Source organism: Mercenaria mercenaria, chromosome 4 (assembly GCF_021730395.1).
Source record: "Mercenaria mercenaria strain notata chromosome 4, MADL_Memer_1, whole genome shotgun sequence".
Classification (NCBI taxonomy): domain Eukaryota; kingdom Metazoa; phylum Mollusca; class Bivalvia; order Venerida; family Veneridae; genus Mercenaria; species Mercenaria mercenaria.
In genome coordinates, this window is record NC_069364.1 from 1,021,198 (window position 1) to 1,036,287 (window position 15,090).

At 34.3% G+C, this 15,090-nt stretch overlaps 2 protein-coding genes across 2 annotated transcripts in view; both read left to right on the forward strand.

The window, feature by feature from the left end:
• LOC123552581 (fibropellin-1-like) overlaps positions 1-1,850 on the forward strand; it is a 44,089-nt gene extending 42,239 nt beyond the window's left edge. The window contains exons 32-34 of the mRNA XM_053540002.1: positions 163-361; positions 844-867; positions 1,085-1,850. Coding sequence (XP_053395977.1) covers positions 163-361; positions 844-867; positions 1,085-1,089 — 228 coding nt within the window. The 3' untranslated portion in view covers positions 1,090-1,850. The remainder of the gene's footprint in view (positions 1-162; positions 362-843; positions 868-1,084) is intronic.
• A 953-nt stretch (positions 1,851-2,803) lies between these two features.
• On the forward strand, positions 2,804-12,537 carry LOC123552582 (sialate O-acetylesterase-like). Its single transcript, XM_053540099.1, has 11 exons — positions 2,804-3,021; positions 3,454-3,627; positions 4,025-4,188; positions 4,583-4,718; positions 6,047-6,215; positions 6,785-6,879; positions 7,532-7,662; positions 8,945-9,099; positions 9,859-10,057; positions 10,774-10,910; positions 12,372-12,537. Exons 1-11 carry the CDS (start codon positions 2,976-2,978, stop codon positions 12,499-12,501), a joined length of 1,536 nt encoding a protein of 511 aa, XP_053396074.1. The 5' UTR covers positions 2,804-2,975; the 3' UTR covers positions 12,502-12,537.
• The last annotated feature ends 2,553 nt before the right edge of the window (positions 12,538-15,090 follow it).

Consider the following 15,090-nt stretch of genomic DNA (forward strand, 5'->3'; position numbering starts at 1 on the left):
TTATTTTTACTTTAGCTGAAAAAGTAACAAGATTGTACCGGATTGTTTGCTACCACTGATGATTTTACCTGAAAGGCATTTCTCAGATAAAATTTCACTCTTTGAATAAAGAATTTTAGGATGTTTCGTTTTAACTTTGTATTTCTAATTTTACTGATGTAGGACACGTGTACAAAAATGGAAACACGGGTGTTTAAGGAGGCAGGGGACAAGGGGGCACAATGGAATAAAGCTTCTGTTACGATAGCAAGACATTCTGTTCCAAATGATTACCGAATCGTCCTCATGGCCGACGTCGGACCAACATACCGTGGAGACACGGCAGTGGATGACTTAATCATAAATGATGGACCATGCCAAGGTATTATATAGGGTCAATTGTAGAGCTTAATCACAGTGTTGTTAATGTACATGCAGAGAGTGCTAAATTGACAGTAGGCATGCTTGAAGAATGCATTTAATTTGAATGTACGTCAGATTATATTTCTTTAATCTAATTGAAATTATCTACAACGTCGTATTTAGTACATGTTTAGTAAATGAAAAGCTCAGGTTTTAATAATTCAGGAAATGAAATTTTATACACCAAATATTTCAACTTATTCCTCATGGATTTATATACTCCGTTTTTGTTCTTTCAGCAGAAAATTACTTCAAACAGCTATCTGTTTATTTCAGTTTTTCATACTAACTAGCATATGTTCATCATAATTTAGGAATTATTGAAACTGTAGATAAAAAAGTAATTTTATAAAAACATATTTGAAGTGGACGAAAATGTTGCCTTTTGATTTTAAAGTTAGTCCCCCAATGACTAAAACCTGAATTGTTCCATTTTTACAGGAAGTCACGGAGCACCTATTGTCGGTAGGTTCACCATTAAACAAATTTTAATTTGCAAACTGTGTTTTTATTAATAATAATCTAATCATATATTATATATGTAAATATGTTGTTATATTTATTTTGATTAAATACAAATATGAGTACAGACAGAGACATTTAATTCAAATTGTAATTAATAACCATTGCCACAATATATTTACGCATTAACATAAGTAATTCTAAAATCATTTCATTACAGGTTAGAGACGACTATGGCAAATATTTTACTTCAAGTTTTGATATATTAATCAGGAGTTTCAATTAGTATAGGTGACCTATGGATTTGTTTCATATTGTTATTCGATAAAATGTATCCTTACACACATGCATTTTAATTCGTTACTTCTCAGCGAGTTATAACATGCTAGAAATGTATACACTGCCAGTGTGTGATTTAAACACGTGAATTCATTTTAGTAAACACCTGAATATATAAGGGCAGGTTCAATGAAAGTATAGAATAACAACATCAGTAAACACCACCTTACATGATTGAATGGATTCTGTTGCCAACAAGACACAAAGTCATGTATTTTGTCGAACGAAATCATCTGTTTTGAAATTTGATTACAGAAGAGAGCAAAGTAAGACATAACTTAAAATGTCGTAAAAGATGTAACTTACTTTCTTAAAAGAGACATAACATGATTGCTTGTCATAAAAGATGTACTGCTTGTCATAAAAGATGCGACTTGATTGCTTGTCATAAAAGATGTAACTTTATTTAAAAGTTATAATTGTAATATATTGCAGATATATCAGTCTGTGTGGTTTTTTTTTGTTTGTTTTTTGTTTGCTTGATTAAAATGATAAAAAAAAGTTTCAGAGAAAAATCTAAGCTTTGAATGTATAAAGAATTAAAAAGTATGTTAGTTGCTTTTATTCTTCATGGAGTCGAGGCCAACATAGTTCAAAAGGAAAATCGCAAACCCATGGATCATTTGTTTGATCCATTGGCGAGACTTGTTCTCTGTGACGGTGACGTTACTGATTCATGTGTCAAACTTACAGAGGCCTATTATTGCTTTTAAACAGCATTTGTGGTAAACATACTTTGTTGAAACATGCTGAAATTGTAGCAAAACCCGTTTTATGATCGTCACCTATGCTCTGAGTACGTGTTACAATGCTAAAAAGTACAAGTATAGTTGGCAGGGGCGGTAGAGTGTGGGGGTCCTGACCCAAAATGTTTGTGAATATTATTACAAACAGGAAATCGCTTTTCCAGTCTGTGTTTACTTTTAAATTCATCATGTTGTCGGTACATGTGACATTCACTTTTGCCAAAGGAGTTAATTCTAATTTCTTGGTACGGCATCCTACAGATTTAGTGCTTCCACAGTGAAATTGAAAACATATCGGTTCCTTATATTTTAGAAATTTACAATTAATGCAATATAAATTTAAGATAGTGTCTGTGTAATTTCATTAAACATTTGGACAACGCACAATTCATCACCAATTTTACTCGTCTAAAGATCCGCGAATCACGGGGGAGAAACGCAACGGTGCTCTTTGTCCCGAATCGAAAGCTACAATAGATCGTTCTTATATATCTGAAGCTAATGTTCGTATGGACAACTTATTTGCACTGACCCTGCATGACGTTGCATATTGTGTTTTCCCATAGTGGAAATAATTATCCTATATTTTCCCGAAAAACATGTGAAACGTAATCAGCTTTTAAAGTAAGTTAAATTTACTTCGCAAAACTGGATGTAAAGTGTAAATAGCAACAAAAAGTATGAAAGTATTGTATCAAATAAAACATGCGGAGCAATTACAATAGATATCTTAGACGGTCTGTAAGTTATCTATGTATTCTTCAAAACATAATGATTGTTAACTTACTCCCTTGTTATTCTCAGAACGACCATCGTATAATAAACACAAAATCGTGTGTTGTTGTTTTCTTTGTGGTCAGTTACCTTTTAATTAAAATATGACCTTGATCATACAACGTAATATAATCAGGGCTAGACTCAGAAGACAGTTTTGAAGACCCAATTTATCAAGAAGTTGAACAATTATTGTACAAGGTGGCATTATAGAACAAAACTTCACTGATAAGGATAAAGGTCGTGTGAAACATGGAGCTCAAAATTGTTTTTCTTGTGGCAGCATGTCTTACTGTTGGTAAGTCTTCACTGCTTTTAGTATCGATAGTTTTAGAAACGTAAATATTTAATCCATTTATTACTTTATTGTCCCTGTAAAATAAAGATGCAAAATGTAACACTAGTATTCATCCCTTACCGTCGAGGTCATTAATTATGACAACTTAGAGCATGTACAGAATAATGTCCCAAATTTTACCGACGTTTAGACGTCTGTTTTACCATTCATTATGTAAGACATCGAGCAATTCTGTCTTTAAATATTGTTTTTCATTTTAATTTGGCAGACCCGAAGCCATAGATGATCTTAATGATGATTAAAAAAATATTCAAAAAATTAATTCGCACTTTTTTTATTTGTTTTACCAGTATGTTTAACATCCCACGTAAATCAACACCCTATTTGTAACTTGCAATGTAATTTATTGTCATAGTTTCATCACGTTGACAGGTGTTTACGGTGTTCTGCGGATGCCAAAATATTATAGTAATCATATGGTTCTACAGCGCGCACCTGCTCGCGCCATCTTGTGGGGATTTGCTGACGTCATCGGAGATACAGTCGTTGTTCTTAAAAATGGTGTTCAAGTTGAAGAAACAACCGTTCAAAAAAGTTCCAGTAATGGTAAGAGTCAGTTTTGCATTGCCAAAATAATAAACATATAAATTATATTTATTTATTTTATTGAATTTTAAATCACAGTTTAGGTAAGGAGAGTAAAATACAAACGTTTTCTCTGTATTTAAACTAATTACATCTTTGTAAACGCTCGAAAACAGAAATGGCCAATCAATTAACAATCTTATAACTGACTTTTCTAACATTTTTTCAGAAGTAAATATGAAAGACAACTTTGCAACACTTTTGATATTTTCAAAGAATGACTGTATATAAAAATAACAATATAGACATATGTTGAAAAGAATAAAATCAGCACATATTTGTATATTGATACAATGACCATTTCTACACACAAACGACACTGCATCACACCTACACTTCTGCTTTTCGTCGGCTACAGGCACGATTGGAATATGGAAACTAAAACTACCGGCTGAAAGAAATGCTGGACCATACGACATTCAAGTGAAATCTAGTGAGGGAATTCTCTCATTTGCTGACGTTATGTTCGGAGATGTTTGGATGTGTTCGGGACAGAGTAACATGCAGTTTAAAATGAGGGAGGTAGATGTTATTTTAACACAAATGTATACCAAACATGAAGAATTCTAATTTCATACTGAAAACACTTTAAAACAACATGGACAATAAATAATTATTAGTTGAATTTGAATACGAACATCTACATGTTTCTTTCTGTATGCAAAAATAAGCAAAACTTACTAAAACACAATGCATATAAAGCAGACTGTGACATTTTACTGTGACTACAATAAACGCACGAACCTTCATGCTTGCACATGCATTCTCTTCATGGAAATTCTTAAGATGCTTGTAATCAAATTTCAGTGACATATCTGATTAGCAGTGCATGGGGTATAAAATCAGAATGATCATATCAAATTTTGATTGGCTATTCTGTTATGAGTTAAAATACGTTGTTTCTAATGTTCACTAGGTGTACGACAGCGCACATGAAATCGACGATTCTATACAGTACAGAGATATTCGGATGATATTTTCTGATTTTGTAAAATCGTCCGTTCCACTTGATGATGTGTCTATAAGACATCCATGGGTATATCCTATCAAAGGTTTGTGCTACCATGTAAAAACGGATTTATCATTTTGTAGAATGACAGTTTTTCTCAAACCTTCAATCTTAAACTTTAATATAAGTCAAGTAAAACAGATTGTAAATAGTTATCGTACACTTGTAGCAATGAAGTTCTTAAAAATCGAAAGCGGTGGTTTTACAAATATACGATATAATTCGATAACTCGCATTATTGTATGCTTAAAGAGTATTCCTATAGTTTTTTTCCTTTCATAGAAAATTTTTAAATTCACATATATGATAGGAACATTTGTGCTGAAAACAATGAACAAATAAAAACAATAGGTCACCAGGCTTGTTTTTGTGAAAAATTGTTTTGAACACATCAACTGTTGCTGACACTGCTAGCGATTTTTCAACATTTTCATAATTTTCTGCCTTTTTTATAAATACATGTACCAACCAAAATATACATCAAGACAGCACAATATTAAGTTTTTTTCTTTTTACAGATTTTATTATATACTTATTTGATATCATAGTCATATTTGTAATACTCTATCCTTACAATAATGGGTACAAATGAAAAAAAAAAAGTTTCATATTTATTTTTGTGAACTTTTTTCAGTGAAAAATACCCATAGTGAAGAATATTATTTTAAATTTTGAAAAAAACTCTTTCATAGAATTTTTTCCTGTTTTTCTTATGTATAGATAATTGTATTGTGAGCATAAAAATGGCTAAACATGTATGGGTCACCAGGCTAATTTTTATGTTAAGACCGCTAGAATACAACACCTGTTCGGACGGAAAATGGCGCGAAACTGGCCAAATTGATGACATGTATGTCTGCTAGAAGTTAAAAAAAAGTTTTAAAAATTCTTAATTCTTTCTATAATTGAATACTGAATAATCTGAAAGGTAATAATGTCTTATCAGTACTAAGTCAATTATCTTACATTATATGAACAACACTGTCTTTGTACTAAAGTGCTATGTGAAAACACAACCACAAAAATAGCAAGATACCTGTCAGGCATGATACTTGTCAATACAACATAAACCAGTATCAACATTTGATTACTGATAAAACTTATCAAAAATGTTATTTCATTCAAGATTCCTCATATTTAAGACTGTCTGTAACATGTTTCAACAAATTTTGACTTCAGTTCAGTTTTCCATAGAAAGTGTCGGCTGCGCAGAAAGATGCGCATAAAAAACAAATTGACTAAAATGAAATGTTCTTTCTTTGCCCATTTTTAAAAAAAATGAGACGCAACTACCTTGACCTGAGACGATAATATGATTTGTAATAATAGTGTCATGTACATTTAATTTCAAGCAAAATAATCATCTTTCAGGAATCATAGACGAGTTTTCTGCGCTTTGTTTTATGTTCGCACGTGACCTTCAGAAACATTTAAACTATCCAATAGGAATAATTGAGTCTAATTGGGGCGGTACTCCAATTGAGGTGTGGAGTTCCCCGGATGCAATCAACGCATGTCCAACAACAGTTAAACCGAGTCCGTAAGTTAAAACATGCTGTTCGCTAACAGTTTCTTTAATTGCAATAGGCTTTGAAAGCGAACAGCATGGATCCTGACCAGACTGCGCGGATGTGCAGACTGGTCTGGATCCATGCTGGTCGCAAACGCACTATGTTGGTTTTCTCATGGCGCGGCTCATATATCTATGGAGTTTTTCTCTTAACATCCTATAGTTTCAGTGATTTCTTATTGGGAAAACTCGATAATTTGATTTTGTTAACAAATAATTACCGCTGATATCATAATAATGACAAAGGCCAATCAAAGGAAGGTGTTCTAACCTTTATATTTATAAACAATATTTACAAGAAAAAGTTAAAATGATTTTATTACAGACTTGCAACCATTGTTCTATTGGAATATATAATATAACAGTATATAACCAAATTTATTGCGTTTCATGTATACTACAGTAACACTAAACATCTCGTGCTTTTTTTTTTATTTTGATGGAAAATGCAATTCCAGTTATATCGGCTTTCACATCGTGTGGGAAGCAACTTTTGTAAACATATCAATGCTGTGACTTGGAATAAAAAATCTTTTCAGGAGCATATATTGGCCAACAGATCTAGGTGCGCTCTGGAATTCTATGATGCATCCTTATCTATCAATGACAATAAAAGGCGCCATCTGGTATCAGGGTGAGAAAACTACTTTCATTTTCAGACATGTCTGACTTTGTACTTATAAGTTGAAGACATATTGTTGTTCTGTAACGTCGGTTGGCAGTATGTATATTTTATCTATCATATACTGAATTTTCGTCTGATATACGGATTGTACTTCTAATATGATGTCAGGAATAACGCGACGATGGCGTCTTGACGTCCTATGCGTCAAAAAGTTTACCGTTTCTAAGGTGTTTTCGTCCATTTGTCTAAACTTATGGTCAATGTTGGTTGATTTAACACCTAAAATAGGTATATGTATATGTGTATATAATAAAAGGGTTAATGAGGCATTAACTTGATCTGCAGTGATGCGTTCGACCCGCGTGGATTTTGTCAGGTCGGATCAAGCGCCCGCGCCTAGTGGGATTCAGACCTCGTAAAATCCTCTAGAGTAAAATACTATATTGCAGATCATGGTACTTTCATAATAGCCCTGTTGGATAGAATTGGCGTTTTACTTTGTTAAGGGCTGATATGGTACCAAGTTTAATATACAGATTTGATGAGTTTCGAACAATAAAACAAACATTAAAGTCTTGTATTCAGTATGAAAAATTCGTATGAAACGACTGTGCAATAAATATATGCAACGACCTACATTATAGCTTTATAATCAATTTAGGAGAAGCAAATTCGGGACACCCTGACCTCTACGCATGTCAGTTTCCCGCCATGATTAACGACTGGAGGAAAAAGTTCCATGCTAACTCGGATGGCGAGACAAGTGAACATTTTCCGTTTGGTTTTGTGCAGGTTCGTTATTTCATCTTTAAAATACCAAGCCATAGAAGCCATTTTATGATGACGTTGAGTCCGAAATGGTCAGAAGGACCTGTAAACATCCACGTGTGTAATAATGTCTCCCACATGTAGTGGGGCAGACATATTTCCTCTTACACCACAGCGCTGATATACACCAAACTTCGGAGGAGTAACCATTGCCAAGCCTATTTGTGCGTACCGCCGACATTTTCCGGTTTAATTTTCAGCGGAGTTTGGCCCTTTATTCATCATATGTTATAACGTTTTGGCCAGTTCTGTAAAAATATCGGGCGGTTTTACAACAAATCTCACACGAGTGATCAGTGCCAAGCCTCATTGTTTATGTTATTGGCATTTAAGTTTCGATGATTTTCAGCGGAGTTATGGCCTTTGATTCATCAAATTCTTCGGTGTGCATATTGTCGGCATGTCCCGGTTCAGTGATGTTCAGTGATGTTCAGTGCAGTCATGTCCCTTAATTTGTCGTATTTTAGCTTGTTCAGGTAACTGCTCCAATACCACATGGAGGAATCACACCAAACTTCACAAAAGTATTCATTGCCAAATCTAAACGTGCATATCGTCGGCAAGTTACAGTTTAGTATTTTTCGGAGTAGAGGCCCTTGATTCGTCAAATTTTATGTTACACTGCTTGGTAAGTATACTGTAGGCTAAATTTCACCAAAAGTTACAAGTGATATAGTGTGAAGCTTAGTTGTACATATTATCATCATATTCTAATTAAATGATTTTCATCTGAGTCATGACCTTTGATTTGTCAATTCTTAGGTCTGTGCTATTTCTCAAATACCACTGGTTGGAATTCCACCAAACTTCACAGGAGTTACCACTGCCAAACCTAGTTGTGTCTATCGTTTGAATGTTATGGATCAGTTATTTTACCTGGAGTTATGGTCCTTAATTTGTGACATTGTACTATTTCTGCATGGTAAGTGCTGGGAGACATACGCTTTTCGTGAAAAACGTCCTCTAGTTTCAATTATTTTCCATGTGAAAATAGGCGTTGTCAGTCCAACGGACATCGCACCTTATTTTCCCGGATAGGCATATTTTGCTTCGTACAACTGTATATACATAGGGTAGGCATGGTAATGGTTGTGTCTTGCATTTTAACCGTCCAACCGGAAGCTGAAAACATTTTTACTGTTTCGGAATATGTCCAAACTGATAACATCATTCACTTACTTACCTTACGTAAAGGCGGAACCATTCTATGGTATTGTGACAACTAATTTATTTGCATTTATTTTAGCTCGCGCCATTCCGTGCCGGAAACACAATTGGGGGTTTCCCTCCAACAAGATGGGCACAGACGACAGATGTTGGATATGTGCCAAACATTAATATGCCAGACACTTTTATGGCTGTTGCAGTAGATCTGCCAGATTTTAATTCACCGTCAGGAGCGTATGTAGAATTTATATTTCTCCAGATTCTATATCTTATTTAGAAAATACATGGCGGGATGACGCTTGATAGTGCCATGTTGCGGCGGCTGTTAGAAGTCATTCCGTACTTGTACTCAGTGTTTTAATATTTTCTGGTTCATTTAGATCATTGAGCACATTCATTTTTTTATGATTATTAAATCCCACGCTTAAGTCAGTGCTAGTGGGCTTTAGGGGTGACGTACAATTCATTATTCTTGTGAACATACTCAGTCAAACGAGTCTGCTGTTAGGTAGCTTGGTTGCGTTCTCTGCTTCCAAATGATTTTTTTCACAGATTTTATTAACTATCACAATAGTAGTCCTTGAAGCGGTCATAAAACGTCTTTAGTGTTGTTATAATTTCTGGTCCTTCAAGATCATTGAATTAGGCGCTTAGTACGATGCTAGGGGGCGTGAGAGGTGCAACACATTTTATAATCTGTCATGAACAGACTTATCAAACCGAGTCTGTTATTATGTTGCTTTGTTGCGTTCTATGCTTTCAAAGAATCTATATACAGACTGTATTAACAACGCACGCTTTCAACGTCCGTTGCAGTGTAACCTGCACGTTTATCACGAGGCGATATAACATATGCAAATATCGAAACCACTGAAACAAAAGTATTTGTACCGCACTGGTAATTGGCATGTTTCCCATATCAATTCACCAAAATAAAGGATTTTTGCTGTAAAAATCTATGAATATAATTGTTTTTTTTTTTGTATATTCCAGCATTCATCCTACATATAAACAAGACGTCGCAGCTCGTCTAGTTTTGGGAGCCAGGAACGTTGCCTATGGCGAACGTAACGTTATTTTTCAAGGCCCATTTCCAACCGCTTACAACGTCGATAACGGACTACATAGCTTAACTATAACCTTTGACAATGGTACCGGAAGTTTACACATGAACAACAACAACGGTTTCGAGGTATCTTATGAAGTTTCTTAAAAGTGATATTTGATCACATCTCGAAAGTGTCCAAGTTCGTAGGCTGGACTAATTTATGCCGTGATTCCGGAACAAAACTGATGCGAGCATGTGGTTGTTTAATAATGTCTATGGTTTCTGTACTATGACGTAACAGATTAATGCAAAGTATGAAATTTTAGAAACTGAGTTTTTCTTTAGGATGTCACGAAATCTAAATGGTCAAGTAATTTGTTTGAGATTAAAGGTCACGTATTCAACTTCTTCTTTGTTTCATAGAAGAAACAATTTCTGATCTTATTTACGTATCTTTATATAACATCACTTTTTCCTACACATACTTTTCATGACAGAGTCTACCATAAATTGATGAAAACATAAATAAGAAATAGAAAATATTTCCTAGTGAAATGCCAGTCAGTGGTGGTCTTCTAACCCTAAAAAGACACTTATTTGCTATTGTCTTAAAACTAAACCCGTACTTCCAGTTTTGATCTGCAAAATTTGCAAATATTGGAGTATAAGCATGAAAACCATCTCATTTCATGGAGAATGCATTTTAGAAGTGAAAAAGTTTGATTAAAGCATCCTTTTACACGAAACTGCGGAAAATGGAAATATTGGGATCTATTTATGTTTTACTGCTTTTGCATTACAGAAACATATTTTACCGACTAACTGACCTTATTCTTTAAATACAATAAAATATTTCATAGGTTTGTTGCGCGAGCACAATATCCGGCTGCAGTAACCCCGCCTCTTGGGTCGCCGCTCCAATTAAAGTGACAATGACCTCGAAAGTTCAGATTGACGCTTCTGGTTGCCAGGGAAACTATCATGTTGCTGGTGTAAGGTAAAATATATCAAGCATTACATGTCAATCATATTTCTCTAATTAATACGCACGCGCGTCCAACTGAAAAATATGTTAGTTAAATGCATGCCAGTCTTCTCGTTTTATGAAAAAATTTAAAAAAGATATAGCAAAAGTCTTTTCATACTCTCTCGTATACAGATTCTAGGAAAGGCTGCATACATACAAAAATGTATACATTGATGATTATTCGAACACCATTTTATAACAAAAAAAACTAATTACAAATATTATTGACTTTTATAATTCTTGATAAAGACCGTGAAACCTGTTACCTGTCCATTTCCTTAACTGATGTTTTTAAAGTTTTCATAAATTTCTGAACTAAAATATATTTAAACTAAGGTGATAGCAATGCAATCTGTTAATAACTGCCGAAATTAGGCCGAATGTAACATTCCTTACAAGGATGCATATCATTGCACAAGTATTTTTTAATGGAACTCGATTTGGAATGTAAATACGTCGTCATTGTCATCACCGCAATCATCGTTATCTTCAGAAGAAGGTTAGTCATCAATATCATCAGTTTTTGCTAACTCTTGTTCCGGACGAACGCATTATGTATGTACTCCATGCAATTTTCTCATAATAACTTATTAACAGTAACCCAGGCACGTGCAGTTCCATGTATATCAGGATGAAATATTAGTGTTTCCTTGAATGATGGCAATGGTGAAGGTGATTATTAAAACGATGATAATATGAAACTAATGAATATGGCTACGATGATGATGATAATGATGATGATGTCGACTGCAATGTTGATGTACACGTGATGTACCATCATCAGGTTGATGATTCTCTCCTCATTTAAATATAATTTATTTATTGCTTTTTATTAGCATAAGCACTTTTGGATGCTCCGGCGGTCGTCTACCATTATCTTTTGTTTAAAGTTTACTTGCACTGGTAATTTCTTTTCATTTACCATTTGCAGGATCTTCACAATCATTTATCGCAAAAGTACAAATGGCCGCGTTTAACTGCGGTTTACAGTCGCTATATTTTTAAAGGTTTGGACAACAGACCGGCTCAAAACCATCATGGCTCTGTATTTTAGATGATATTGTTTCCTAATATATTCTTTTTTGTCGAACTAAATGCATAACCGTTACAATACTTAAATATCTTTTTATCCGCAATATATTTTCAATTACCCTGTCCATTTGGTAATGCACTTACAATATACATTTTGTCTACTGCAGTTCGGTACAGACAACAAAAATTCGGACAAGTTTTGATAAAAATAAAAAATGCGTTGGTAACATTTTCAGGCGTTACAGAGGTGGACCAGTTGAAGAGATTGTTGAGCTTTGTTATAAATAATACTTACATTTTTTTTCACAGACAATGTCTCCAAACACAATATAAGTGAAACACTTACATTAACTTACAACTTTTACTTTTCTTAATACGTTTTTTTAATCTGAATTCCAGGTACCTGTGGAAGGAAAGTCCCTGCGCTCTAAAGCAATGTGCGTTATATGACAGCCATACACAGCTCCCTGTGCCACCATTTGTAAAGACAGAAGTCTTCAAGTCTCAAGCAAGCATTGTTGTGGGCTAAACTATCTTCACTCTGTACATTATGAATATGACAAATAAATATCAATGTATGTTTGCATACAAGTGTTCCAATATAAATTACAATGAGTGTTGTAAATGTCTAGACATTAACATCTCGGGAGAACTTTGAAAGGATGTTAATTAATTAAGCCCGGTATATATTTTGCCTTCAGTTTAAAAACTAAGGATATAGTAAACTATACATATGAGCAGTTACCTCATAGTAGTTGCATATTAACAAATTTAAATTAATATGTTCGTGTAAATAAACAGCATAAATAGCAATGTGAGTTAGGTTTAGCATAGGTAACACCTGATAGGCCTTACTTGTTTGGTCACGTATAATGAGTTAGGTTTAACATAGTACACACTTAAAAAAAACTTGCCAAGTTGCATAATGCTGGTCAGGTAGCTGCACACTAAATAAAGGCTGTTTTGACATTTTGAGACAACCTAAGGAGTTTTATTAAAAGAAGTAAGTTATTGACCATTACAAGGCGACACGCCTATTTTCAAGTAAAAAACAAAGGCAAATATCAAACAGGGAATGCCACGTACCAAAAACGCAGCCTCCCCAAAACGAAACCCACAGTACGCAGACGTGCACACCAAAACACACACACATACACGCGCGCACACACAAAGCTAACACATCAGGACAAAACGGGCAAACAAAGGAACAAAATGGGGCACCGCCTTGGAACGGTCAGTGGCAAAAACACCACTGGGGAGCTTAAACCGGTTTATGGTGCGCATTCAACCTCACTCTTACCCCCACCATATTCCAAAGACACGGGACAGTGTAAATAAAAGTAATCCCCTCCAGGTGAATCTCTAACACACGTAATGGAAACAAAAAGGCATGGCATGTAAAACACAAAAATGCTCGTGTATAAATATATATTTAGAACCAAAAACGTATGTACTCAATGCCTTTTCAGAAGACAGAGCAACAAGAGAAACACCCTTAAGGGCCCAACGAAACAGGCCAGAAGACAGATATCAAAACAGTTCAGTCCTGGTAGGATTTAAAAACTGCTTATCATAGAGTCCCCCCTCCCCTCTTCATTCAGACACAATCAAAGAGGGAAGCGTAGTGTCCAACTGTAAACGGGTTGAACACTAAACATCCGGTATGTCTCAAAACAGTTGGGTCGTAACCTCTTACTAAAACGTTTTATAATTTTACCAAATACATAAGGAAAATTACTATGACCCAACATCTTACGAATTTGTAAACCACATCCCCATAAAAAACGGGTTTAGAAATACCTTCTCGCAGAAGTGTCTTTAAATTACTATTGAATTTTAAAACTAAATCAGAATTACGATAGTAAAATTTAGCAAAATATTTACGCAATTTGTAATAACGGTAGCCTTGCTGAAGAAGTTTACTTGAAATATATTGATTACGTTCATTGAAATGCTTGACATGACTACACACTCTGGCAAACCGAATTAATTGAGAAATATATACCCCATAAGATGTAGCCTGAGGTACATCCCCATTCAAATGGGGAAAATTTACAATACTAAAATTAAAATCATACCTTTTGTCATAAATTTTGGTATGTATAATACTGTCATAAATAGAGAGATGTAAATCTAACAATGAAGCATCAGTATCCGAATTGTTAGTTTTAATTAACTAAAGCTCCCTTGGATAAATAGTACCCACCATTTTGCAAAAGAAAACAAAAAACAAACGGATTATCCACATTAAGAATATCATCCAGATAGCGTGATGTATTATTAAATGCAGTTATAATATCTGCCTGCGTATCTGGAGAAAGGTTCAACATAAAGTCTCTTTCATAACTATATAAAAACAAATCTGCGACAAGGGGTGCATAATTTATTCCCATGGGAATACCAACTACTTGTCTAAAAACTGCATTCCCAAACCTGATGTAAATGTTGTTCAATAAAAAGGAAAGGGTTTTACAAACTTCGTCGCAGGTCCACATTGTAGTGTTTAATAATATTGCTGGTAAAAAAAGGCTTTTTCAAAATTGCAAGCGAGAAACGAGCATTCTCTCTGGCAAAGGCTTTTTGAATTAGGGCAGTCAGTTTGTCATTTATTAAGTTATGTGGTAAAGTGATATACAAAGTAGAAAAATCGTATGTACTGACTGTAGATACCTTGTAATTATTAATTTTAAACTTATCCAGGATTTCGCCAGAATTTTTAATCGACCAAAATAAGTGTTTACCAGAGTTTTTGTATACTTTATCGCAGTATCTTTCCACGTGGGCTTTCACAGCAGTTAGACATGATATTAATAGTTTTGAAATATTTGTAGTTGTACAAGAGCTTGAATTAGCAATGAAGCGAACTTTATATGGTTGTTTTATGCAATTTAGGAATCCAGTACATGGTTGGTAGTTTAATTTGTTGACTGTCTATACGAACTTTTAAATTAGAAACTTCAGTGATGTGATCAAGGACCAAATTATTTTCAACAGAAGGACTCAATGTATAAGTTTTAGTGCTATTTAGTTCGTTTTGTAAATTTTAAACATTAATATAATGAAGGCGTCAAATGATGATAATATTGTTGGCCGCCTTGTCTGCTGGAACTAAGACATA

Excerpts from the sequence above, each read along its gene's own strand:
- LOC123552582 (XM_053540099.1), top strand. The coding sequence starts at position 2,976 with ATGGAGCTCAAAATTGTTTTTCTTGTGGCAGCATGTCTTACTGTTG. Across the intron at positions 4,719-6,046 it reads ATGGGTATATCCTATCAAAG|GAATCATAGACGAGTTTTCT; the intron begins GTTTGTGCTACC and ends ATCATCTTTCAG. Across the intron at positions 6,216-6,784 it reads ACAACAGTTAAACCGAGTCC|GAGCATATATTGGCCAACAG; the intron begins GTAAGTTAAAAC and ends AAATCTTTTCAG.